Raw genomic sequence first — 27884 nt, forward strand, 5'->3', positions numbered from 1 at the left:
TTTCTCTCACAGCAAAATGTTCGGATTTTGCCAGCGACGCTTAGTGCAGTTGCTTACTAAGCTGCAATTAAATCGATTTCCCACCCTCTTTACCCTTTTTGGTTCCAGAATCTCAGCAGGAATCAGTGTTACAGGAAGAGTAAGCCAAGGAAGAGATCTTGCGCCCCATCTTCTGCTCATCTAAGTCAGTATTACTCCACTCTTCCTACATATTTCCAGAGGAGCTGGGAAAGTGAGGCTGCCTAGGTATAGGGTTTCCCATAGAGCTGCTGCTGGGGTGGGAAGGAGAGCTCTAGGTCAGGCTGGATCAGTCTATAGGGTTCCTGGAAGGCCTTCTGCTGTGGGATGGGCTCTGGGTGCCAGTGGCGCAAGAGTTGCAGGAGAATTTCTTGTCTTTAACATGTGCCTTTGGTGAAGATGATCAGCAGTGAGAGGTTCAGCAGGAGTTCACCCCTTTGTTCACGGAGGTAGCATTAGTTGTACTAATGGTTTGCCTCAGTCCCACTGTTTGGCAACCCCTTAAGCACCTTGGTTAACCCTTTGTGCAGCCCGAGGGAGTGAGAGGTGTGGTGATCCTTTGTGGGTCACTGGAGAGGGGTTGGAATAAGGGACGATGTGCCAGTGTCACTTCTCCACAAGGTGACATGCTGGGTGCTGTACTGTCCCCAGTCAGCAGGTGCACAGATGGGTGGTGGCACTGGGAGGGTGTGGCAGGGCTTGTGTCCCCTGGCCAAACCCTGCCGTGCCACACACAGGAAGAAATTAGTGGTGATTTACTGCACAGCAGCTCGAGCTCCAGCTTTGTGATATTATTTGGAGGAGCAAGGGAGCTAATGATTGCATCTCATCTCGGAAAGTACTGCGGGAAGTGCAGTGCCAGGAGAGAATTGATTCAGAAGCAAAACAGGTTCATTTTCAGATCAGGCTGAAAGACAAGGGAAAGAGAGATTCTTCTTTATTTTTTTTCCCTACTATTTTTTTTAACTTTTGTTTTTTCCCCTCAATCTCTAGTGAGACTGAGGGTCTTAGCCTTTCCCTCTTTGGTTTTCTTGTGGAAACATCAGCAATAAACCTGATTGGAAAGTGATACGAGGAGAGCAGGGTTCATGCGGTGCAAAAACAAATGAGCTATGAAATCACCCTCTATTCTCCAAACATTATTCACAGAGCCAGGAAAATTGAGACGGATGATTCTTTTTCTTTTGAAGCCACTGAAGGAGCAAGTCCAAAGGATGTGATTTGGCCCATGCCAGGAGAGAAAGGCTGCTTTGTCCTGCCTTTCCAAATAGCTTTGCCTGCATTTAGACACACACCATTTCCTCCTCAAGGACCACCGTCGGCATCCGCCAGTTACAACCACACCTCATAACCCATTATGGAGACACATGGCTCGCAAATAAGACATGAATATGTTCAGCAGTGCCTTGGCTGCAGCCCCCCCCCGGGCTGGACGGAGTTCCTGCACATCTTTTCTTGCTTGTGCATTGAATTTTTAGTTGCTTGTTGTTAGGTGAGATGGAGAAAAATAAGAGGGAGGTGTTACAGGTGTGAGATTTCAACGGCTGGCTTAGTTCTTCTTACAAGCGGTGATTTAAAAAGAATGTATTTTTATTTAAATTAAGTATTTTTCATCTGGGTCTAGGTAATCTGCTTTACCCAGTGGGTTGATTCAGGATCATTCAGGATGGAATCCTATCCTCTCATATCCTTTGGGATCTGCCTTGGGGGATGCTTGGCACGCAGCCCTTTGCACTTTGACCTCGCCTAGATGAAATGCGAAACTCAGGGTCTGGCTGGGGTGGTAGGCATGTGGTTTTTCCGGTGAGGTGGACAGTGGGAAGACACTGCTGGAGCTGGTGTGTGGGAGCCAAGGCAGAAAGGAGACTCGTGTAGCATTGTCCTGCCTTCCACAGGAACGGAGCAGGCAGGAATCGTGGCATCCATAATGCCCATTGCATTTTCCTGGTGCCACAATACAGTGTAATTTGGAGAGAGGCAGACTCAAACATGCATTACCCAGCCATCTGCTGCTGCCACTGGGATCCAAATGGATGAATATACATATAGTGCTTGGATTAAACCGTGTACGATGTGTAGGCTGCATATGGTTTGCTCTCGGTGGCACAGCAAAACACTTTGTGAAGGAGAACCTCCTGTCCTGCCCTCCCATCCTGCAGGAAGATCTCTGCTTTAAGTCTCTTCAGAGAAAAAATATCCAACCTCTGTGCAGTCCTTGGGGATGTGCCCTCAGCCCAGCAGTATGCTGGCAGCCATGGCATGGCAGGAGCTGATTTTGGGGTGCAGACCCCTTGCAGAGGTGATGTGTGAAGGGTTTGGTCAGGAGCATTAGAAACGGTGAGAAAGTGAAATATCTGAAAAGTGAAATTAGATTTGCAAGTGGTGAGAAAGGGAATTGAATGATGAGAGCAGTGTTATGGTGCCTGGTGACGTGGCCTTTGTTACTGCACCTGGGCATGGATGTGCCTCTTCAGCAGGGACCTCCTGGATGTACCAGGAAGCAAAAATCAGGCATAAAATATAAACACAATCTGCCTTGAGAGGTGAGAGTGAGCTCCAGCTGGCATCTGAATGCTGGGGAAGGTCGTTCAGATGCTGTTCTTCAGCAAGGTGAGGACACCTTCCCTCCTGAAGGCAGTGTCAGCAAAGGAAAGGCAGTTTCAGTTTGACTTTTGCAGGCAGAAGCTCTGCTCTCATGGGGGGAACAGCAGGAAATGGTGTTGGTGCTTTATGGAACCAGTTACTGTGAGATGGAGGACAATCAGCTTTCCCCAACAGGCACAAGGGGCATTCTGGAAAGTGGCATTTCCTTGCTCTTGGTGCCTTTCTGCATACTTGGGACCACAGCTCCTGCTGCCATCATTGTGGCCAGATCCTGGCTCTGTGAATGAAAGAGAAGTTTCATTCTCAGAGTGAAGCACATCTCTGCTGTGTAAGCAAACCTTTGCACATGTTCTGTTTACCCAGAGCATCGTGCTGGGACAGCAGCTGTGCCACTGGGGCAGAGCTGGTGTAGCAGCAGGTACAGGCCCAGCACAGGGATTTGCTCATGTGATAGCTGGAAATTAATTCATTAAATAAAGTAATTTGCACCTTTTAATCTCAGTGATTCCTGTGTGTGGGCACCTGTATTTAGGAGAAGAGCTTATTCTGCTTCAATTAATTTTATATCAATATAAGCTGAATAATTAAAGGTGTGAATGGAAGGCCAGGTAGCTAATTCCCTTCCCTCTGGTGCACAGGCTGCACTGAGATAACCTGGAAGAGGGAGCTCCTGGCAATGCAGATGTTAGTCCAGCCAAAAGAGCCAAACAGTCCTGAGCTTCTGTGTGTAAATATCAACTGGGATCAACTATTTTTTGCTGCTGATCTCCTCGTATTGATCTTGGTTTGTGCATTGGCACCAGCTGTATGTGTGTGGCTTTGGGCAACCCAGCATTGCTCTGAATGCAGGCTTGGCTCTCAGGATGTTCTCCCCATCTTCAGGCAGAACCAGCAGCCATTACTGCATCTGAGAGATAAAGCAGATAAATTAGAACTTTTTTCCCTTGTTTCCAGAGGCTGTGTTTCAAGTCTGCAGGCCAGAAGTAGCTGTGTTTCACAGGTATTTCATTACAGTACGATGCCATTGATAACTGGCTATTTTTTCCTCAAAATCACAGGGGACTTTTCAGATTTGTATTAATCCAATGAAAGAGTAAAAACTTCCTAAGTGTAAAAGCTGAGGACATTTCTTCTTTGAGAACAAACTAATGCTTGATCTAAAAAGTGTGATATATCTCAAGTCCTGAAGCACAGCTAAACTCATGCCATGCTCAAGATTTCTTCTCCTCCCCCAGTAGTCCTTTCCCAGTGCATCAGACAGGTACAGGAGATTAATTTGCTCAAGCTCCTAATGTTTGCCCCATGTTACAAGGACCCAAATTCCACAAGAGGCTGACTTTCACTGAGGGAGGCTCTCAAGCCACCCAGTTCATCTCAGTGTGTGCTTAATTGCTTTTGCCATGTGGGATTTTGTAGGAGGACACAGTATGGGTAATGTAGAATGTAATCTCATCCCCCAATGAGTTGCATCTGGACCAATTACTAGAGATTAGGAGCAGGCCTGATCTTAACAGGCCACACCTGTAGCCAGTAAGAACAAGTGGTATAAAAGATGGACTGATGGGACCTAGAAGTAGAGGAATGAGAGGAGTCAGATGGCTGCTGGAAGGACCGGGAACAGTCAGTACTCAGAGGAGGTATGAAACTCTGAGGATGTGGAATCCTTGCACTACAATGATAAAAGAACTCTTGATATATAAGACAACCTATAAATGATAATAGAACTGTTGTAATGTATAAGACAACAGGATTTGGTTTGGAGAGAACGTTCAGGGAAGGCAGCACTCGCTTTTCTGTAAGCAGGGCTGATTTCAGTCCCGTGAGGAGCACGGGAAAGTTTGATAACCCAGCAGCATGGTTCAGTGCCTTCCCTTGTGCTGCCTGGCTGTGTTCTTGCAAGGAGCCACAGTGTGATTACAAGGGCTGTTAAACGCCCTTAATATTCACGCTGTTGGAGGGAGCATTACTCCTGCCAGCTCTGCTGTCTGCTGCTGTTTGCAGTAGTGTTGCATTGATGATTAAATCACTAATGCCACAGTGAATAGTGTGTGAAGCCCCTCCAGCCAGGAGATGGAAAAGCAGAGTTAAATCCCTCCTATTTGTCCACTTCTTTTATTTTTTTGCTGTCTCTTAACAACATTTTTTTAAGCAAACAAAGCACAGCGGAACAGTTTGGAGCTGTGAAACAAGATGGGAAATGAGCCCCTTGCAGAGAGGTTAAGAGAATAGGGTATGGGAACTGTGAGGGGAAGGAGCTGGAGGGCTCAGGGCAGCTCATGCTTGATGCAGCAGTGCTTTGCATGCTTCTTCTCCTCATCCTCTCTTCAGGCATAGGTGGGAGAAGCAGCAAACTGAGTAATACATATTTGTGTGTATACACTGGTACATACTTGGGGTGCAGCAGAGCAGGAGGTGCTATGATTGTGGTGTGGGGAGGCTTTTGGAACTGAAGCTAGGGGGCTGTTTTTTGTGAGAGAGCCGTGTTGCATCCTAACCTCTTCTGGGTGGGGAGTGCTCCCACTTGGTGTTGGATTTGGGGAGTGTTTGTACCCCATCATGCTTGAGTCACTGCCACAGCTCCCGTGTTTCCATGTCTGGCACTGGGATGCAGCTGTTACTCCAGCAAAGCCGTGTAGGGGGACACGCTATGGGTAAATGAAGGTAGTGTAGAATGTGATCTTATCCCCCAACGAGTTGCAGCTGGACCCAATTACTAAAGATTAGGAGCAGGCCTGATGATAACAGGCAACACCTGTAGGCAATAAGAACAGTGGTATAAAAGAGTGGATTGGTGGGAACTGGAGTCAGAGAAGTCAGATGGCTCCTGCAAGGACCAGAACAGTCAGTGCTTAGAGGAGATGCCTACGAGAAACATCGAGGAGGAATGGAACTCTGGCAATATGGAATCCTTGCATTATAATGATAATAGAACTCTTGCGCTACTTAAGACAACAAAGCTGTGTCCCTCATGTGCAGCTTCAGCTGCCTCAGACCATCTTCAGTATGCCAGGTATTGGAGGGAAAAGAGCCAAAAGCAGATTCTTGGCACCCTGTTCTACTTGTTGATCTCTTCAGCACTCCTCTCTGTCCCCCAGGGCTGTGTTCATGCTTCCTTGTGTGCCCTCCTGCTCAGCCATGGGCATCTCCAACAGCTGTTTTATCTTGGAGGTGTCCCCACACTTCCTACTTGGCCCAAAATGTGCAGTGTCCATCCAGCCATAAGAAGACTTGGATTTTCCTTATGGGGCCAGGAGCCTGGAAACTTCAGTGGTTGTTTGGGAAAGAAGAACCGAGCCGAGCATCCTGAGGTGCTGGGCACTTGCCCAAGGCTGGCTCCCGGTGGCACTGCAGCATCCCCCCTTTTTTGTGCTCAGGTATTGCTGTGGAGGAGGCTGGCACCTCCACAAATGCGGTGTTTGCCTGGCCTGCCCTGCGGGGTGTGTGTGAGGAGCCCTGACAGGGCGGCCATTAGCGGAGCTGTCGGGCAATCGCTGCCGTCGGTTCGAGTTAGGGAGAGCAGGCCCGGGGACGCCTGGCTGGGCGCCGGCAGGAGCTGCGCTCAGGGCCTCCATTGATTTCTGAGCTTGTCACGATGTTCATTAGGAGAGGGAGAGCAAACGAGGTGCTTAGCAGAAGTGCTCCAAGTCGATCCTGATGGAGTATGTTTCTCTGCTGCCTGGTTAGGGGCAAAAAAAATATTTCTTGCCCAAGTCTCTTCTGCTCGTAAAGTGTTCCAGGAGTGTCTGGCAGGATCTCCCCTGGCACTGCCCTGTCCTTGCAGACTTTGTGCACTCCCTCTCAGTACAGCAAGTTGTGCTGCTGGTGCTTTTGCTTGTGGGATGATTTTGTTCCTTGTCCCTCCCTCTTGTCCTTCCAGGTTCCCACAGCTGGGTCCCCATTGCGTGCTGAGCTTGCTGTGTCTCTCTTTTTCATGCTGGAGCTGCATTGATCGAGGCAGTAAATCAGCTGGCTGGTGCTGTGGATATAAATGATGGATGCAATGAACCAAGGGGGAGAAGAGGAAAAAAACAAAAAAGAGGGGGGAAACAGAAGGAAAAATTGGGAAGAAAACAGCCTACTCAACAATGGATGGGCTATGAGATGAAATATCTACCATGGCCAAGGCCCCTCAGCACAGCAGTGTCTGGAGGTGCTGCAAGAGGACCTGCTGGGGGAAGAAAAGGGGGTTCCTGTGCATGCAGAGCTGTGCTGGCACCCCGGCTTGCCCCCACACTTGCTGACAGCAGCTAATGGATGGTGGAGATAAGGATGGAAACTGGTATCTGCTGTGTGGGCTGGATAGAGGGCACCAAATGGAGCTAAATCAGAAGCCAATTTATAGTCCTGCTGGCTACAGCTGCAGGGAAGGTTTGAGATACTATTGTTTGAATGTCTCTGCAGCTCTTAAGGTTGCAACCCTTCATTTGCTTTCTCCCTTAGCTGGGTTTCTTTTCTTTTTTTTTTTCCTGAGTTTTAAAGCACTTTCCTGCTAGTGAAAGGCTGAAAGCCCCCAAGGCTTAAGCCTTCTACTGATTTCAGCAGTTTCTAGGTCTTTGAGCTGGCTGTGCTCTGTCTCCCTGAGTTTTGGGGATGTAGAAGGAGGTTTGGAGCTGAGTCAGTGGCATCTCCACCTGTGGGTTGTTATCCAGCTGAACAGAGCCTGGCAGCTCCCTGTGGGCCACAAACCAGATGTTGTGTGGCAGTGATTTAAAGTCTCCGTCATTTAGAGACAAATCAGTGATAATGAGTCTCTTTTTATAGAGAGGGACTTTGAGGCATGGGAAGATTTAATGGCAGACGCTCTGTAAAATTAGCTACTTAGCTAACTTTAGCAAAATCTTAGCCAAATTAACTAAAAATGAGCTAAATTCAGCGAAAATCATTGGAGAATTGTCAGTCTGGATGGAGGGAAAGCAGAAATTGAATGGGAAATTGAGGCTTTAGTAGCACTGATGAAGTTGTAACACCAGTTGGTAGTTCAGGAACGGGACCCTGCCTTGGGAATGCTGCTGAGTTTTGGGTGTCTCATTTGGAGAGATGCTGGGTTGAAAAAAATTAAGGTGCATGATGGGAAGTTAGTTGCAGGGAGATGAGAGTAATTGTCTTGTGGACCTCACTGCTGCCAGGCTTTTGTGGCTTGAAGCACTTGATGGCTGGCAGCAGGAGGGTTTGATGCCTTCATGATCACCCTCAGCCACAGGTTTTGTAAGGGGAAAAAGAGATGGGGGGAAAAAAAGTGTCTCATGACTCAGGATGGTATCCTGAGGGCAGAAAAAATGGGGCAAAGCATCACTCGTAGGGGAGCTGTCAGTGCGGAGAGGTCTGCACCTTCTGCCCTGTGTTAGAGGCAAGGTGCCTGGTTGGATGGGTCAGGAATGATTCATTTTCTGAGGTTGGGTGTGGAGAAAAAACCAGGGCTATTGTAGTCTTGTGCCCTTGGAAGTGAAATACGAGGAAGGAGAGCTGAAGAAAAGCCTCTGAAGTGGCTGAAGGAGGAGGTGAAAGAGAGTAAGATGAAATCCAATTCTGTGAGCCTGGCTGTTGGCCAGGAGGATGTGGTGAACTTCTGCTGTGTGCCTCGGGATCTGTCAGGACCAGGAGCACTTAGGAGCTGTTTTTCCTCCAGCAGAGCTACATCTTTCTGCAGATGTTAAGTTGACAGAAACAAGATGGATTGTTGCAGAAGTACAAAGGGCTTGGATGTACATTTTTCCCTTTATCCCAATTTATGTTTGACATAGTTGTAAGCCCCATGGAGAATTATCCCTGGTAGAGGATCTGGTGATGTGCTAATGGCTTTCTGGCTTTTGGCTTTTCCCAGAGACAGTTCCAGTGGACTAACCAAGGGTGTCAGTGTTACTGGCCAGCAGTGGTGAAGCCAGTCCATGGGGTCCCATCTCCTCCTCCATTAGCTAGAAAGCTTATGGATCAGGAAGGACTGGAGTTGTGGTTTTGTGGGCTGTGCTTGAGCTGGCTCTTCTCTGCCCAGCTTTTCTCAGCCCTCAGAGCTGGCAGAATTGTTTTATCCCAGTCATTTTTCCAAGTGGTGCAGAGTCAAGAGGGCACGTGTAGAAGCATCCCTACCTGCAGCAGTGGGGCTGGGGACCACAAAGTGGGACCTAAGGCAAAGCCCAGACCCTGCACTCCTGGGAGGGATGAGAAGGGAATGCAGAGCTGTGCTGGGGTTTGCTCAGCATTCCCAGTTGGCTTCTGGGACAGGAATTACTGTGAGGTTTTCAGGAAAGTGCTCTTGGAAGAAATACATAGAGGAAGAAATATAAGTAATCTCTGTTTGCAGACTGTTCTGATAAACTGATGTCTTCAGGAGGGACAAACATGTCATGCAGTTTTTGGGCTTTGTCCAGAAAAAAAACAACCCCTAAATCCCAAAAACCAACACCCTGCCATTTAACATGGTGGGTAGGGCAATGAGGAAATACATCTCTCTGTTTCATGCACTTCCATCAAATATGTTACCAGGAAGCATTGTTTAGTTTAGGAATTTATTTCTCCTCTCTGGAAACCTGTGCTGGCTGGGCAGTTTCAGTTCACTAGCACTGTGCTGGGCAGGTTGGGCTTGTGTCCCATCCTAACCTTGATCTCAGTTTTCTTCCTCCAGCTCCAGTGTGCCCAGCAGAATATGGGGCAGCTGGGACAGCTCTCACAAGCCAGTGTAGCTTTTTTGGGTTTGTGGGTAATAATGAGCTGCCATGGGAAATAGCAGCTTCTTTTAAAGCAATCTTCTCTACCAAAGTCCCCTTGAATTTAATGAAGACTTAGAAAGTTGTTCCTGCAATTTTGACGCTGGCATATAGATATCCATAAAAGAGCCCTCCCGTAAATGGAACAGAGAGGAAACCATTCATTTCAGCGTCTGTGCATTTATGGATTGATTTTTACAGAATCCTATTAGTTTCACTGCCAGTAAATGGCATGAGGACTCTATTTCAAACCAGACAATGTCAGGATATAGAGGTGGGCATTAAATATCATCCCACCTGTTGCTGTTCAGCTGTGTATGCTGCTTGTGTCTGAGCAGAATGTAATGGCAGGGGCCAGGAATGCCAAGTCGATCTCTTCCAGCTCTTTGTTTTGTAAAATCATTAGGAGCCACAATAAGGTTAGAGGCTGGCATTACACTGGTTCAACAGCCCATTAAATAGATCTGATCATTTTTGTGCAATGCTTTCTTAAAAACAAAGGAATAAATACTCTCCTGTAGCTGTTTGTGGTGCTGCTTTTGAGAAAAAATGATTTATAATGCTCCTCTTAAATAAACAAGTTAGGTACAATGAAAAAGACCCCCAACCCCCTAAACCACAGACTACTACTCTGCCCCAAAATGCAGACAGTTTCTAGATTTATTTTTTCCTCCCCCTCTGTCAGGTAGAGGACAGAACATCCTCTCCCAGCCCAGAGGGCTGCTGACAGCCCAGCTCTACCTGCCCATTTTGCACTCTTCCTTCACGTGGTGTTTGAGCTGCTGACAGCCAGATGGTTTCATAAACAGCCACCTCTCTCTGGGCCAAGGGTAGCTCACCTTCCAGTGTCATTACCCAGCTCTCAGATTATTACAAATGAAAGCATGCTATTAGTGTAATTTCCATTTCCCCCCTCCCTCTTTAAGCTCTCTGCTTTGTGCATCCCACTTGATTTTTGGCGGTGCAATGCTTTGATTTTTGTTGGTGGGTGGTTTTACTCTTTGATTTCAATTCCAGCTGCATTTGGTTTGCAGAATGTGGGGACTTTGCAATTAAAACCAAAACTGAGCCACACGCGTTGAAGCAAGGCAGGAAAAGCAAGAAGCTGACACTTTGAGTGTGGCCCAGCAAGTGGGGGGACATTGTTTAGCCATGGCCATGCCAGTTTCTTGCTTGGGCAAAGCAAATCTGTGATGCTTTCCTGGACTGCTTGGAAAAGGCCAAGTAATGTGGAAGTCATACATGCACATATCCATATGTGTATTTTCCTATATATAGGTTTTGTGCAGCTGAGAGGGAAGGGGTTGTTGCCAAGATCAGTGGTGTAGCCTCAGATGCCATGTGCTATTTAGGGAGCTGATGCTGCTGGTTCTCAGCCATCTGATCACAGGCACAAAAATGTGCTTTGGAGTTGTTTCTCCTGTTTTACCTCTGTGGGCTGACCAGGTCACCCCTGTGCTGCTGCTGCTGTTGTTGCAGTGGAGACTCAGAGGATGTCACTTCAGAAAGAGAAAAGGACCTTTCTGAGGGTCAGAAAAAAGAGAAGGATGTTAATAAAAGAGCCTGACCCTGAGCTTATCCTCTCCCTGGCTGTTAGGCTGCTGCTCACATCCTTGGTTTGTATCTTGCAGGCTGTGGAAGTAGAGAGCTGTCAGGATGGACACTGGTGCCCCAAATCCCTGCTGTGCCCCTGCCCATGGCAGGCACCTGCCAGCACAGCCTTGCAGGAGAGTTTTCCTGCCTCCATGCAGGGGAATGGTTTCTAGGGTTGGAAAAGGCTCTTTCCTCCCTGGGCAGCCTTGGATTTCCCCAGCAGAGCTCAGCTGCTCTGCCCTGGGGCTGCTGAGACTTGTGGGGAGCCAGCTCAGCTCTGAGCTCCCAGAAGTGCTGCAGATGCTTCACAAGTGATGCAAAAGCTTGCCCTTTTTGAGATGTGTAATTTCTGAGTGCAGCAGATGCTGGGAGCTGTGTTTGGTGTGGGTTTGTGCCAGGGCACCTTTAAATTGCAGGGCTGAGTTCCTGGCAATAATAGGATTTGGCTGTAACATCTGTAGCCTAAATTTCATCCTGTCCCAAGGCTTCCGAGACTAGCTGGAGCTGGATTTTAAAAATTAAATTAAATTTTATTCTTTTATGCTTGAATTGGACTGAACCCAAAGAGCTGCCACATACACCTGCCGCTCTGGGATAGCCCAGCATGTGGGCTAACAGCTTATGGCATATTCCCAGTGGGTTTACATCCCATGGGGAATTTCAGGGTCTCTGTGGGCCAAGCAGTCCCTGTTCCACACTTCAGCTGTCCCATCGAGACATGAAGAAAAGATGGGGAGGTCTGGGGGTACAGATCAGGACACCCTGCACTCAGGTCACTGCTCTGTGCTTCCCTTCCTCATTGGAAGCCTGGGAATGTGGCTTAGAAGCATGGCACAAGCTCACTTTGCTTCACCCAGCCTGATGGTGAAAAGCAGCTCCCTGGGTAAGGCTGTAATGAAAGTTATGCTCAAAGCAGGGCTAAAATCCCGTTTCTTTTGCCCTTTAATTATTTAATTTATTTTCTATATTTAACGTGCTTGCTCTTCGTGAGTCAACTGAATTTTCATGGCTTTTTTTTTTTTTTCTCAAATATTTATCTGTGTTGGCAGAGGGAACATTTTAAAATGAGCTTCTCAGAACTTGCCCTAGATGCCCTAGTGTCTCTTCTGGCTGCTTCTGCCATGGAGTGGTTACCTGCTCCACAATTCCCACATTTCCCCTGCTGCTTCCAGTGCAGATAAAATGTTAAATCAAAATACAACAAAGAATTTTAATTTTATTCCTCATCTTCACCACTTGGGAAATAAAAGGCTGGTGGGCTTAGGCTGGTGCTGGCAGCTGAGCCCTGCTCCAGCAGTGCTGGCTGCCCACTCCTGTTTGGCATTGCTGGAGCTGGGCAGGAGTGAGGGATAAGCCACAGTGAGCCTGCTGGAGCTCAGCTGTGACATGTGAAATAGCAGAGCCCCTGCCAAATGCCCTGTGCAGGGGAAAACCATCTTGTCCTGCTCTACCAGGATCCTTTTAGCAGCCTGGATTGGTATTTTAGAATGAGGAGGCTTTTGCTGCTTTTCTTTTTGTAGTCCCATTTGAGTAGGGAGGTGGAGGATGGGATTGTTGAGCAGCCTTTCCTGGGTAACTTGTGAGGACAGGCAGGGTGCTGCCATGTGAATTAACAGCAAATCCTGCCTGCTTTTTCTCCCTGCCATCTTGGAGAGCTGGAAATGGTGCAGGGGGGGACACAAGGTGATGGCTTCTCTGCAAGAAGTAGCCTCAGGATGCTCAGTCTGGGATGGAGGACAGGAGTTGTGCTGGAGGTCTGTAAAGTCATTAATGGCAGACAAGTGGTGGATAGGAAATAGCTCCCATCTCTTCCTGGGCAAAATCTGGGTTTGCCACAGAAAGCTGGCAGGGGCAGGTTCAGTGTGCTGGGACACAAGCTGCTTGTGGAGTCCCCTACAACTGGATTTTCTGGGTGCTGAAAGTCTGGCTTTGTTCAGCAGTGGCTGGACAAGATGGACAGGGAAAAGGTCTGGACAAGTGTTAAATGAGATCATCTTTTTCCCTGTTCCTCTAAGCATCACCTTCCTCAGCTCAGCAGTTTTAGAGCTGGGTGGATCCAGCTGAGCCCCTGCCAGTGCAGGCAGCTGGGCAGATGTTTGTGTGCCTATCTAGGACAGGGAGGAGGAGGCTGCATCCCTGCTGGGGCTGCTGTGCCTCCTGCTCAGGAGCTAAAGCAGAGCTTCCCAGGGCCAGAGCACAGCACAGACCATTAGTCTTGCTGAGTACAGCTATGATTGTGCTTAGCACTGCCTTGCTATCTCTCCTGGCTGAACCACAGAGCACTTTGCAATGATTAATTCAGCATGAAACTCTTAAGTGAGCATTATTGCCCCGTGTTAAAGCAGACATAAAGGTTGCTGGCAGAGCAGGAGCAGAAACTCTCTGCCTTAGAGATGTTCACCAGCCTGGCTGTCTGCAGCCACCAGTACATCCCATTGGCCTTCTTTTTGTCTCAGCACTTTTTTAGGTCCATTTTGTTGCCCTTGAGATATTGTTCCTTTTGCTGCCAAAAAAAAAGGCGGGGGGGGATGAATTCAGATGCTGAGCTGTACCCAGTAGTTTGGGATTAAAACACTCTTTGACTGCATAGATGAAAAGTCTTGGCTTGTGTAACCAGTTATTTCTGGTGCATCTCTCCAGGCATCTGCCTTGCTGTGGGCAGCAGCAGCAGCATATGCTGCTGGCTGCACAGGGACCGGTGCTGTCACCATCTGTGTGCAGGCTTGCTGGGGCAGTGGCAGGCATTGCTGCTGGGGCTCTGGGCCCCTGCCTTGCCTTTCCTTCCCTCCCCAGGGCTGTGCATGAGCCAGGGCAGGTCATCAAGCTCAGAGCTGGGAGCCTGTGGTGCCGTGTCCAGAGCTCTTCACATCTCATGAGTTTTTTCTTCTTCGGGCTCTAGCAAGGGTATAAAGATTATGAAAGCTCTCAGCTGGAGCTTTGTGCTCTGAAGGTGCTTTTACAGCAGTAAATCAAGTATAAAAGCAGTCAGGTGGGTTTTTTGTGGTGCTGGTTGAGATGCCTTATGCACAGCTGATAGGACCTCTACACTGGCTGCTGTGTTTTTGGGCAAGATCATGGGAGTAGCATGTCTGCTGCTTGGCACATCTTCTCTGTCCCACATGGTGTCTGCTCTTCCCTGAGGTAGTGTGGCTTTTCCTTGCTCCAGCATGCCTCTCAAAGCCTCAGTGTACCCCCAGGCATCTTCTCCCTTACGTTTGAAGACTGACTGGTGCCAAGGGCTTGGGGTAGTGAGGGGAGATAGAGACAGGCCTGGAGCTGGAAGAGAAGAGCTGCTGGAGTGTGTGGGAGAGGGTAAGGATGGAAAAAGGTCTATGAGAAAAAACAAGGCCAGTGGAAGCCTAAGAGAAGCATTAAGAGAAGCAGCATCACCAACTTGGCATTTGCCTTGTGCTTTCAGGACCATCCAGACAACAGAAGGTTGTGTTTCATCTCTGGTTACACAGGCCCAGCAGGAGTGGTGTGAGACACTTCCCTCCAGCAGCATGAACCTCCTTTGCTATTTCTACTGCCCTGGTTTCCACCAGGAAGCTCAGCTAAGGAGGCATGGCACCTCAGCAAGGAGATTCCCTTCCCATGTAGCTGTGGCCCATCAGGCGCTGTGTATCTGAACCTGCATGCATTAACCAGGTCTTAGCCACATCCCTCCTTTCCTTGCCTGCCTGGCCAGAGTTTGCCAGCATCTTGTTTCCCTCTGGCTGGAAAGACTGGCTCCTCATTTCCTTGCATCTCCTGCCAGCAGCAAACACGACCTGATTTGTATTATCCCGTGTCTGATCCCACCTAATCCTTAATGCAGCTCTGCAGGCAAGGGCAGCGTGGTGCTGCTGGAGCAAGAGGGATCAAAGGCATGTGGGCTGGGATGTGGCCCAGATGGGTGATGGGACTGCCTAAATGTGGGTCCAGCCTCTGCTCTCCACTCCTTGTGTCACACAGGGGACTTCCTTCCCTTCCCACAGCTTTCTGAGGGCAGGGAGTTTTGCCTTCAGCAGGTAGTGCCCAGCTGCTGGTGGAGCTGATGTATCCACTCAGCATGTGGAAGACAGCATGAGGCTGTTGCAGAGATGGCTCTTTGGCTTCAGAGGTCTTGGAGGTGTTCCCTATCAGCTTGTTTGTGGTGGGTGGGTGGACAAACCTTGTGTGGTGACACCTCTGTGCTGCCCAGGCCAGTAAGTGGGACATGTGTTGTCTTGCCACCCAGCTGTGCTGCAAGAAGCTGGACTGTGCCCAGGACCATTGCCACTGTCCAAGCCTGATGCTGCCAAAGCATGAAGACCCAAGAGATTCAGGGCAGCTTATTTCTGCCTGGATTTGAGCTTTGCTGCTGGCTTGTAGTGTGATTGCTCTGCTTGCCCACATGCATCTTGTGACAGAATGTCATCTACAGGACTGCCCTGGTGTCTGCATGGGAGGGGATGAGGTTTGAGACACTGAGATACATGGCAGGGCTTGCTGCCCCCACCGTGTGTGGAATTGTGGAGCTTAATGTGTGCATGCCAAGAGCCACACTGCCGGGGTGGAGGAAATCTCTTCCTGTATCAGACAAGGGGACTGGTCCAAGCCCAAGCAGGAGATGCTCACCAATACTTCCATACTGTTTTTTCATGACTGAGGACTTCAAAAAGGCTCTTTTCCTTATTGCAGTGAATCATGTGTGTGTATGTGAGAGAGAGTATCAATGCCAAATGCAGATTGGGTTTTTTTATGATGATAACAGCAAAGCTCAATGCTGGTTCGTGGTTTCCATCCAGTTCCCCATGCTCTTGGATGTTTTGAGTTGGCTGCATCAGGAGACTTAGCATGGGTATGGTTTTTAGACTTAGCATGGGTTTGGTTTTTGTGATGCCCGTGCTGTGGCTGCTGTGCCCAGACGTGGCTCTGCTCAGGGTTTTCCCATGCAAGCAGCAGGGCTGTGCTGCTGGAGGATGGCCAGAACCTGGAGATCTGCCTGGCCAGGCCACACCAATGATGTCCTGCTTCTGTTTTTGCCCATCCCCAGCCAAGCCTGCATCAATCCCAGGCACAGCACTCGAGGTTCCTGCAGCGCCTGTGCTCACGGCTAGCCAGGACCCACAGTCCTTCCCCAGCAGGCTGGATTATTTTCAAACTTCCCATCCCTTCCTAGAGTGCATTTCTCACTAGCCAGCACTGTTTTTTTTTCATTTCTATTACTGAGCTGAGAGAAAGGAAGGCTGGGCTGACACATGTACTCTAAATTATGCTGCTGTATCTCTGGTGCTGTCAGTCATGGTGCACCCAGGCCGAGGATCTTGCAGACACTCCAGCAGTAGGTACCTGAGGATCAAAGGTTTAGATCCGTCCTTGCTGTCACAAATGTTTTATATCTAGTTTCTCCTTGAGGGGAGTTGGGGGGAGGATGGGCTGGTACATCTGAGGAGTACACACACCCTGGAGCATGGTTGCTGTGACCTGAGCTTCATCTTCCTGCACCTGTGTGTTGAGGACCAGCTCTGGGCTACAGAAACACCTTCCTCTGCAAAATGTGTGTGTTGAGATGAGGACATGGGTCACCAGTGCTTTATGACAGGGGCATGGTGTGTGACAGGCAGGTCCTGAGCTCCAGCTGAGCCCTGAGAGTTTGCCCCATAGGTCAGCACCCCACAGCCTCTGCTGCCCCTGCATCCTCCTGCAACATGTATGTTAGGGCAGCTCTCATGTCTCCCAATGATGCTTTTAAGTCTGTTGGGGAAGTCTTGCTTTGTCCAGGAATTTCTGCACTGCTGCCACCATAGCTGCTTGGTGTGGTTTGGGCTGGGCTGCAGCACATCACTGACAGTGGGCAGGAAGGCTCTCTGCAAGGGCTCAGAGCATTTGGGTTAGTCACCAGCAAGGGTTTTCCTCTGCTCTTCTCTCTCTGCTGGAGGTGAGAGGTGTAGGAGAAGCAGCCCTGGTACTGTACTGGAGCTGCTCAGCACAGCCATGCTCCTGCCCAGTGGGAGCCTTGTGACTGAACTGCAGGAGCAGGGAAGCTGAGGCGTGGCTGGAGGGAGCCCAGGGCTTTTCCACAACCAGAAATCAAGTGCAGAAGGGGAGAGTTTGGTCTGACAGCATTTCTTGTCCTTGCTGAGCTCCTTCCTTGGAGCAGGTTGTGCCTTGGTGCTGTCTTGGTACATCTCTGCTCCCCAAAGCAGTTAGCTGTCAGAGGGAGGGGAAGGTTGAAGCTGGTGGCTTCTTAAAGGCAGCTAAAGCCATGCATGCAACTGTCCTGTGTGTTTGCAATTATTGTATTTTTGTTAATACCTATTTTTATGATATATGTGGTTTTTTATAACCTTTCCCTCCCTTGGAGACACTTCGCATTCACGTGCTGCTGTTACCATCACTCCTGTTGCTGCCTGCTTTGGGAGGGTGGCTGCTCAGGGAAGGACGCTAGCATTAGTTTCTAAAGCTGTGTAAAGATCCTCATGGAAGCAATTACCAGATGGATTACCCCTGGCTTTGCTGCTGTGAAAAGGCCATGTTGGGTCGAGGATGCTGACTATATTAACAGCACGATCCCTTCCTTCTTGGGAGGAGTGCTTGGGATTAACCTCCTGATTTTCAAAGGGCTGGGTTCAGAGCAGGACATTGAGAGCAGGGATCTGCCTGGCTGGCTCCTTTATTCTTCCCTCCCTGTTCCCTTTTCCCTTTCCTTTGCCCTGATGTGCCCTGTCCCAGGCTGTCCTCTGGCACGTGGGAGCCACACTCCATGGGGAAGGGGAGACCTTCCCTGACCTCTGAGGTGCTCCAGCTCTGTGGTTTGGTGGGAGTTTTGGCTGTTCTGCAGGAGGAGGAGCAGAGCTCAGCTGGAGACTGAGTACAGCTATGGGCTCCTAAGTACTAAATCATCTGCTGCTCCTGCTGAAGCCTGGGGAGGCTGGTTCGACCTTCATGGCTGGGAAGCAGCTCATGGCTGTCCTGGAAGGCACAGGAGGAAAACAAAACACTGTCTGTCCATGTAGGAACTCCCTTTTGCTACTTTATTTACCCACCATTGCTCTGGGCTCTTCTCAGTATATTTGACGTCTGGTGATGCTGGGAATGTGCTGAACGTGGCTGGTGTGGCACCATGGCCCCAAAGATGCTCTTTGGCATCTCTGGCACCCTGGTGAGCCCAGAGAGGGCTGCTGAGGGGATCCCCTTTGGCAGGGGGCAAAGGCATTTTTGGGAATTAGCAGGTGGAGAGCAACGAGAGGGGCAAGGGTGCTGTGGGCATCCCACTGCTGATGGGAGTGGCAGTGGGAGTACTGGTGGGGGGCTGCTCCATCAGCTCAGGGGACTTGGCTTGGGAATTGATTCTCAACTCATTGTGGGGCTGCTGCCAGTCTAGGTGTTTTGCACTTATTTTGGGTTTTTAAACCTGAAATCTTAAAAAATTAAAATCTCAGTGAAAGCAGAGACTCTTAAAACTGATTTTGTCTGGTTTGCCATCCAGAATTACCATTTGTAAACCATTTAGAGGGGTTCACAGGTGCCAGTGCACTTGGACTGGCATTGCTCATCCTTTTCTTGGGGCTGTGGGGAAACCCAGAAGACCATTTTTAGATAGAAATCTGGGGAGACTGATGCAGCCCAAGCACAAGCAGCTGAACTGAGAAGTCATGCAGCATCCCAGGAGAGCTGTGGGCAGGCGTGGGAGGAAATGACCAAAAATCCTCTCCATCCTTCTGCTTGACTCTCAGTACAGACAGAGCTGGGTCTCCTCTTTTGTCCAGTCAGCAGCTTGGTTTGTGCTGACCTCCTAAATATTCAGCTCATTATACACTCGAACGTATAAATAAAACAGAAGCAGGCAGCAATATTCTCCAGGAGGATATAATCGGCTTCCTTTCCTTTTTAATTACACAGGATTTGTCTCCATGTGCCAGGCTATCCTATGGGCTAATTTATAATTCTAAAGAGTTAAGATCTGTGTTCTTTATGTAGTGAGACTGTTATGAACACACCTGATTTTGGGGATCCAAGATGAAGGAGCATCTTTCTAGGTGGAAATGCAAGGAATTTTGTTGCTGGATGTTGTTTTTAGAGGTCAGTAGCCTGGGTCCTGCATTCCTTTCCATTGTCACAGAGTGGAATGAGGTTCTTCACTATGCTGGAGATGGTGAGGGTCACCATGGGAATTCCTGGGGTCTCTTTGGGTGTGATGCTGGCTGCTGGCATGCTTTATCCCTCTGTATTGGCAGGATGGTGGCCTGGTGCTACAGCCAGCAGGTAGGAGCATTGTCCATGTATGGAGCTCTGGCTCTGGCTGCCTGTGGGAGATGTGGATATATTTTAACCTGGCACCACTGCCAGTGCAGCAGTTGCTTGCTGATAAGTGTGGTGTGAACTCTGAGCTGACTTGTTTTCTCCTAAGGGAAGCCCTTGAAACAAAATTTGGCTTTTCATCAAAGCAATGAATCTGTCATCTTTCCCTCTGTGCAGCTCGGAGTCCCCTGCTCCTGATTTGCAAATAAATTCCCTATTTTGGTGGCTGCCCTGGCCATCCATTTTAAAATTAAAGCTTTGGTGCCCTTACTGGAAAAAGCATCAGTAATTCTCCAGTGGCTTTTTGTGCTGTTGCATTTGGCTGGAGACTTCAACAGATTTAAGCCTCTGGAGGGTATTTCAGACCATGTGTATTGTTTACCACAGGTACAGGCGAGAAGATAAACAGATTGCTGGTTCTGTCTGTGATTGCCTTAATGGTGGCCCAGATTCCTTAGCCCTGGGTCAGCTCCTTGCACTGACTCAGTGGCCCACAACCTGAGCTGATGTCTGAGTGTAGGGATGACAGGAGGAAGATGCTGAAGAGCCTTCTCCAAGGTCTTGGGGAGGATGTTTCCATCCAAGCTGAAGTTGCAGCTGTGTTTTGTGAGGGTCAAGTCTTCTTCCAGTTCATGAAAGTCACATCATCTTCCTTGACCCCTTTCCAGCCTTTGTCACTCCTGTTGCCTGATGTAGCAGGTGCCTTGGTTGTGTAAATGTGTGTGTGCACCACAGGAGAGATCCAGGCTCTGCCCACGCAGGAGGTGTGAGCAGCAAGGGCAGAAGAGGTGGGGACAATGTGGTCTTGGCCTCAGGGCCAGGTGAGAAAGTGGGACACTGAAAAGTCCTCAAGGATTTGTGCTCCCTGCTGAGCCAGCAGAGGAGGAGGAGATGCTCCATCCTTTGAAGATGGAGCAGAATGCCTGTGGATGTGCATGAGCAGGAGAGGGTCAGTGGCAATGAGCAGCTTGATGGTGAATGTTCAAAGCTTCTCCAGGGACCCCAGCTGGAGGGCAGGCTTTGCTGGAGAAGTGCTTTGCTTTAATTAGGTATCTGTATTAATATTTTATTTGATTTTTCTTTTGTTTTGTTCTTACTTCCTCCAAAGTGGGGTCAGAACAGACTCAGATCAGAAGCTTTTCCTTGAGACACAAAAAAACCACTTCCAAGCAGGGGGAGGTGCTGGTCCTCCTTGGAGCAGGGTGGGATCCTGGATCTGCTGTGTGTCCCCATGGGGTCACGGAGGAGCTGCCACCAAGGTGCTCATGCATGTTGTGCCCAGGCACCAGTGCAGGAGGAAGAGGAGTTTCACAGCCCTCAGATAAATGAACTGGAGCTAAAATCTCCATGGGTCAGAAAAGTAATTAGGGTAGATCGTGGTTGGAGCCCAGAGCTGCCTCCATTCCCAGTGTGTGGTTTGTGTCAGCACAGAGCAGGGCCCCTGAGCCAGTGAAGCACTTAAGCAAGTACTTAGCTTCAAGCATTTAAATGGGTTTCTGTTGGTTCCCACAAATGCCTGGAGTCACTCAAGTTTGTATTTAAGTGCTTGATTGGCTCAGGGATTGTGCAGTTTGAGGAAGGAGAGTAAGAGGAAAGAGGTGACTTCCAGGGTTGGTGTGAATTTGGTGCTGAAGGGTACCTGATGCACTGGAGGATGTGATGCAGGATGAGTACAAAGCCTGTTTTCCAAAGACTCAGAGCTTGCTTTTGGCACCACCACCTCCTCTTTGGAGAGGACAGAGGCTGGCTGTGGTGCTGCTTGTCTCCCCCTTGTATCCTGGGGCTGAGGCCATTGGGATGCACAGCTCTGCTCACTCAGGGCTAAGCTGAGGCACTGGGCTCTGGGAGTGAGAAAACTACACCAAAACTTGACTGAAGGATCTTGTACCTCAGTGCTCCATCTGGGTTATTCAAGGATGAGGACAAAGGCAGTCTGACACTGTCCCACTTCTTTTCCCTCTGATGCTGCTGACCCTCTTAAGTGCACGTGCTGGCACCGGGGGACGAGGAGGGATGAGCCCTATCCTGTTTGAAGTACTATAATCCTTTCAGATGGCATTAGCGCCTGGGCCAGCAGCAGCTCTATAATTGAACCTCCTGTTTGCAGGGCCCCTGCGCTGCAGTGAGACTCCTAAATCTCATTTGTATAATGCCTGGTTGCAGCTCCTGCTGAAAGATTGCCCTCTGCCTCCAGTGCCCCCGAGCCTGCTGAGCGCAAGGATGTCCTTGCTGGCAGAGGAGTGACAGAGCGTGACTGGGCAGCAGCAGAGTGCTGCATGGCATCTGAGTTTCCAGAGCTTTCACCTGTTTATTGGACCTTGTGATAGGCTGATGTAATTTTTAATTCCCCCCTGCTCCCCACCTCCTGGTTTTTTAATGCCTGAGTCCCAGGGAGTGGGCTCAGTGGCAAGTGCTCAGTCAGGTATTTTGTAGGGATGAGATTTTCCAGGGAAAGCTGGGTTTGAGGGGAATGGAGGTAGAGGCACATTTGGCTGCTGCCAGACTCCTTTGGGGTCATCTTTACACCTGCACAAGCAAAACCCTTTTTGTGGCCAAATGGTTTCCCTGGAAAACCCTGTCAGCTCTGCCAGCCCCCTGGGCTGGCTTGGGTTTGCTGCCTCCTGAAATGCCATGTGTGGCGTTCGCATTCTCTGAAAAAATGCCTTCGCACAGGGTTTTTCTCCTGGGCAGCTGAAAGGCAGAGAAAGCAAAAGAAAAGAGAACAGAAAAGAGAAAAGAAAAACAATTCTTATCTCATTTGCTTCTCCTGTGTTGTGCTCATGTGGAATGTGTTTGGAGATTGTTTACCCACAGGTGATTGTTTCATTGGATTCTGATGTGAATTGTTTTCACTCTTTGGCCAATTGGGGCCAAGCTGTGTTGGGACTTTGGAAAGAGTCAGGAGTTTTCATTATCATCTTTTTAGCACTCAGTAAGTATCTTTTCTGTATTATTTAGTATGGTATAGTATTCTTTAATATAATACAGTAAAAGAAGATAATAAATTAGCTTTCTGATAGGATGGAGTCAGGTGCGTCATTCTCTCCCCTCATCAGTGGCCCTGCATTTACAATAAGCATCCTTATGGCACTGGTCTGATTCACTCTGGTCTGAAGGCAGAACTCAGCAGCCCCAAAAGGAAAACAGCTTTTATTTTAGCAAAGGCTTAAGTTATCTATGTTAAAACAGTGCCACAAAAAGAGAAAGTGAGTCAGAGTCTCCCTTTGGCTTGCACTGCCCACTCCTTGTCTTGCTGGGCAGCTGGAGGCCGGGCCTGGGGACCGGTGTGACCTGCCTGTCCCTGTCCCTGCTGCCTCCTCTGGGGAGCCTTTTCACCTGACATGCCCTTGCAGGGCTGGCTGCCTCTGGGAGGCCAAAGTGCTGCCACAGCTGCCCTTTCCCTTTCCCTGCCAGTGTCCAGCCTGGCCTGGCCTCCCTTGCCCTGACAGGGGACACCACGGCCCCACAGCAGCAGCAGCTGCTGCTTGTTCCTCCTTCCCGCTCCAGCAATCCCTGCTGTACTGTAATCACACAATTATTATGCCGTTAAAATGTCATATTCGCAGAAATCCACATAAACAAGGCATTAGCAGTTGCCAGGAAATTGTAGTTTTACTGCTAATGACCCATTTTCCCCCTGCAGCACCACTTGTTTTTTTTCCTTAAATATTATTTTTTCCCTTCTTTGTTTCTTTGGTATTTTTGTTTTGTTTCTGAGCTGTGATTTAAGAGGCAGATGACGAATTACATCTTTGCAGTGAGAGGCTTTTAATCTTTAATGTACAGTTACAGTGAAAAGCTGCCTCTGTGCCTGCTCTGGGCTGTGTGCCCTTAGCCAACGAGGGTGATGGGTGGTTTTGGAGGAGGTGCCTTTAGTGGGTCATTTTTTGGGGGGTGCTTTAGTGAAATGGCAGAGAAAGCTCTTGGTGACCCCTGCTCTTGGCTGGGTGCTGGTGTGAGATGGAAGCTTCTCTCCACAATAAGTTTTGTCAGTGTCTTTTTGTTGGGTGTCCCTGTCCTTGAGCACCCCTGGGGGAGTCCCCAGTGTGGTGTTGGAAGAGGCAACACTTGTTTGCCAAGAGCAGACAGCCCCTCCTTGGATGAATTTTTCTTCTCTTTCCTTCTGCTCATTGAGTCTCTTGAACTCTTTTAAGTGTCGACTGTGTTTCCTATAATTAATACCAGTCATTAAACTGCAGTGTTGAAAGAGAAATTACCTAATTCCAAGAAAAAAAAAATGAAAATTTATTACTAGTACGTGAGAGAAAATGAATAGGAAACTTGGAGAGATGAGCCCTGTGGAAGATAAATAGAAAGGCAAGTGGAATATTGACTTGATCCTTTTCTAGTGCAGGGTAATTTGGCCTCTAAAGTGAGTTAGATCATAATAAATTAAATTTAGATTTCTGCACATCAGTTAAATAACTCCCAAGACAGAATTCTGGTGTGAGGAAGAGGTGATTATACATTGTGGAAATATTATAATGAAGACCTTATCTGGTAACCTGTAACCAATGTGCAGTCCCTGGGTAAGCAAAGGGGATTTCTCATGGTACTTTAACTCATTCCCTGTCTCAGATCAGGTGCAGGTGAGAAACAGGTGAGTCCCTGTGTGCAGGTTGGTGAGGTCTCCTGCCTCCTGCTGCTTGCAGAGCTGGGAGCTTTTCATGTTTTCCTCTCCTGCTTTGAGCAGCTGTGTTTTGCAGAGCTCAGTGTGCATCTGTGTCTGAGCTGAGCATTGTGCTCCAATTTCAGTTACCCTTTCAGGGAGGCTTGGGATGGAAAGAGCACCCAGAAGATTTGGGTAGGTGATGCAGATCAAAATCAAATGACCAACCCCCAGTATCTACCTCTGGCTGAAAAAGTGAACCCAATCCCGGTCTTGTTTTGTGGCCAGATAGGGATTGAAATAAGTGTTTAATCTCTGGCATCTAGTTACTGTAGATCTCAGGTGTGTATTTAATTACCCAATATTTATTATCCATCCTACTGATAGCCTTCCTCAGCTCAAAAAGAAGAACCTGGGTGAATCAAGGTGGGCTGGTGTCTTTCAGGTGGAGATTGCACAGGAGTATTAATTAGTCACTGCAGAGTGAACCAGGAATGCAGCCCTGGAATGCAAGGTATATCCTGAGCAGGATGAGAGGTGAATACTGTGGGGTAAGGCACTGGTATTTGTCCATTTCCTGCTGGGACCCTACCCCTGGTAGCAGCACATGAGTGGAGTTAGATGGAAAATGCCATCCCAGACCCTGGAGTACCCTGCCACGTGCCAAACCCTGCTTCTGCTGCCTGACCAGAGCATTGCTGCTCTTGTAGCAGGTGCAGAAGCTCCAGTTTTCTTGAGGGAATCCACCAGCCCTCCCACCTGAGCCATCAGTCAGATTCTTGCCCAGCTCTACCCTCCTATCTGATCCAAGGCTATTGGGTGTAACTGACATCACAAAAACCAAAACAGCACACACACACACCTTACAGCCTTAAGTGCTGTGTGGCCACTTTGAGAAGCCATTTCTCCTCTTATTAAGTTTGATAAAACCAACTTTTATTTTTCTTCACAGCATTAAAATTTAGGCACTGCAGCTCCAGTGGTTGTTTCAGCAGCGCCAGGCCTCCTGGGGTCATCGTGAAATCTTATAAACATCAGGCTGTCGCTGGCTGCGCCATGCAATCGCCTCACTCTTCCCTGATCTTTTACTGCCGTGCTAAATCATGTTTTGCAGGATGCCTGAGAAAAGACCCAACATAAACAGCATTTATCACCCTGTGCACGTCGGCCCTTCCGAAAGTCCGCGGCTGGGTTACGTGCGCCCTCCTCGTAAAACTCCTGCAGGGACCTTACTGGTTTTGTAACTTTCTCCCAGCCTTGAGTAACTTTATTCCAGTCCTGAATAACTTCCTCTCAGTATGGCTGGTGACTCAGGGGTTTCTTCTGATCTCCTCATGCTGGGGAAGGTGCTGGAGGAGGTCCTGGGGTCACACATGGGGAGGATGAATATAACCCTGTATCTGGAAACCCTTGCATCCCTGGAATTTGTTGGCTCTTTGAGAGTGCTCACGTTGCCATAACACAGGGTGATGTGGGGTATCTTGTGGCTGGAGGTGCCTGGCTTGCTCCTGTGGTGGTTCGTTCGCTTGCAGGAGCCAGTGCTCCCTCCTCCCTTTCCTGTGACTACAAAAAATGCTCTGCCAGATGCGAGTAAAATCAATTATGGGATAAAAATCGCCCTTTTCAAAAGCTTCATTTTGCGCTATTAGCAGGCAAAATCGGCTTTGAGACGGTGTGAACTGAGGAGGGGGGGAAAAAAAAGAAAAGCAGAAGAAAAGATCAATTATTGGATAAGATCACAATTTTCTTTGGGGCTGAGATGTGTGTAAATGTTTGCATCTCTCAGTGTTACAGGTAGGCTGAGATCAAAGAGGTTGTGCTGCTGTAGCGATGAGATCTTATCGGTGCTGTTTTGTGCTGCCTGCCTCAGACACTGCCAAAGGATGCTTAAACCCCCGACAGCTTCTGCTTCTCAGGGATGCTTCAACCCCAACAGCACTGAGCCACCAAGAAATGCTTATACCCCCCCAGGTTGTTGAAGCTGCTGGATAATCCCAAAATGCAGCTCTTCCATCCTTCTGGAGCAGGGCGGGGAAGTGCTTCCCTGCTCTTCTCCCTACAGTAGGGCTGAAGTCCTCGGTGGGAGACGTGGGGTGGCAAAGATGGACTGAAATTGGGCTGGGAGCATGATGGCCCCCTTCTTCCAGGGTCCTGTTGCTGGAGCTCGGGCTAGGGTGTGGCTGTGGAAATGTAGGATTACTCCTTTCCTACCTGAAAGGTTATGGGGGCAATGGGTCATGTGTTGTAAAATAACTTTGTTTTTTGCCTAGAGAGACATTAAAACCTTTACAAAATGTTTGTGCTGCTTAAGAGGGGCATCCACCAGAGACCTGAATTTGGATTCAGATTAGTCCTTTTAATTCAAATTGACAGGCTCTCTTTGACATATTGTTTCAGAAAGTAAGGATAAAAAATAAACCCTGGAGACCTTATAGGACTCTGTAGGAGTGTGCCTCTTGTTGACGGAGTGACAAAACTATACTTTGTCCCCTCAAAAAGGAAAGAAGCCCAGAAGTTTCTCTTCTTGATTAGGTGAGAAAGCCACCTCATAGGCCTGGGGGACTTCATCTCAAGCTTAAGGATAGCTAATTGGACAGAAGCCAAAAAGTCCCAACTTTAGGGCAATTTACTAGAAAAAGAAGTGACCGAAGAAACTAATCGTTTTTGTAAGGTGCTTTACCAGGAGCAAGAACCTCTAGCACCTGGCTGGGGTTTTCTCTGTTTGTTATTTTGCCTTTTTGTTTCCAACACTTCAGCAGAAGCCATCCTGCTGATTTTTATGCTTCCGAAGGTAGCTGAGCTACCTTGGGTATGTCATAGACCTCAGAGCTTATGAGACCTGGCTGGAAGAGGCTGCTATAACAGAACTCCTCGTTGGCAGCACTTGCCTGAGTTGTGGGGATGATGGAGCTCTGGTGGGGCTTGGGAGGAGCTCTGGAGCGGGGTCAGGCATGCTGCGGTCTCTGCTGTGTCTAACGGGGCTGCCTTTGTGCGCGCAGGAGCCGGAGGCGGACTGGGACGAGCTGTGGGATCAGTTTGAAGAGCGGCGGTACCTGAGCGCCCGCAGGTGGAAGGGCGGCGAGGACCCGTACCGGCTGCATGCCTTTAACCAGCGCGAGAGCGAGAGGATCCCCAGTGACCGCGCTGTCCGCGACACCCGCCACCACAGGTGCTGCCTCCCCCGCCTCCTCCTCTTCCTCACCTAACTTCACGACGTGGGGGCTGTGAAAAGTGCCAATCACTTGTTTTTTAAATTTTAAGTTTAGTGGTAATAAAGTGGTTATAAAAAAATAGTAATATAATTAGAGTGATAATAATTTGGACGAATTGAATTAAGACAATCTGAGACAATAAATACAAGGAGTTATGGACAGTCCAGGTACCTTTTTCAGGGCAGCACGAGCCTGAAAAAGGACACCCGTTAACAAAGGATTAACCCTTAAAAGCAGCAGCCTGTTGCATCTTCATACACCCCATCCATGATGCATAAATTCCATTCAAACACAGGATTCTGTTTGGTCAGTGTCAACTTCTCCCTCTGAATCCTAACAGCACCTTCAAGGCAGGAAGAAATTTATTTCTTCTATTAAGAGGGCACTAAATTCTTTTTTTCTGAAAGATTTAGGTATCCTATGGCTGCTATCTCAGTGCCACTCCTTTCTTTAGAAAAGTATCCTTCATAGTATAGTTTCTATTTTAACATTTTTTTATAACCTAAAACTATATTTAACACACTACTTAAGAGAATTAATACAGCATTACTTTCTAACACAACACATATAATACTCATTTTAATATTTGTGAAAAACCAATCATAAAATACGCATTTTTCACAGGGGCCTTGTCCCATTCCCCTCCAGGGATGTGGTTTTGGGTGCTCTTGGGATTGGGTCTGCCTGGGTTGTATTTTTGGAATTTAATGTTTCCCTTTGCTTGATTTCTTGGCATGTTGGGAAGTTTTAAACCTGTTAATTGAAACTGCATACATTATTCCAGGACCATAGGGAAAGAAAGACCTTTATTTTCCCTTCCAAAAAGTAATGGGTTTGCAAGAGCAAGTCTCACTGTTGGGCAAAGTCTTAACAGGTGCTGGA

General features: G+C 48.5%; 1 protein-coding gene across 8 annotated transcripts in view; it reads left to right on the top strand.

Moving 5' to 3' along the window:
• GALNT14 (polypeptide N-acetylgalactosaminyltransferase 14) overlaps positions 1 to 27884 on the top strand; it is a 108164-nt gene that overhangs the window by 8746 nt on the left and 71534 nt on the right. For 5 of the 8 annotated variants that reach the window (XM_064709542.1, XM_064709537.1, XM_064709545.1 and 2 more), the window contains one exon: positions 26790 to 26959. In XM_064709542.1, the coding sequence (XP_064565612.1) occupies positions 26790 to 26959 (170 nt within the window). Of the gene's footprint in view, positions 1 to 4134; positions 4260 to 5567; positions 5633 to 24289; positions 24342 to 26789; positions 26960 to 27884 lie in introns of those variants that run through there. The other 3 variants (XM_064709540.1, XM_064709543.1, XM_064709539.1) reach the window with 3 other exon arrangements.

This window comes from Zonotrichia leucophrys, chromosome 3, assembly GCF_028769735.1.
Source record: "Zonotrichia leucophrys gambelii isolate GWCS_2022_RI chromosome 3, RI_Zleu_2.0, whole genome shotgun sequence".
In the NCBI taxonomy this organism is placed as follows: domain Eukaryota; kingdom Metazoa; phylum Chordata; class Aves; order Passeriformes; family Passerellidae; genus Zonotrichia; species Zonotrichia leucophrys.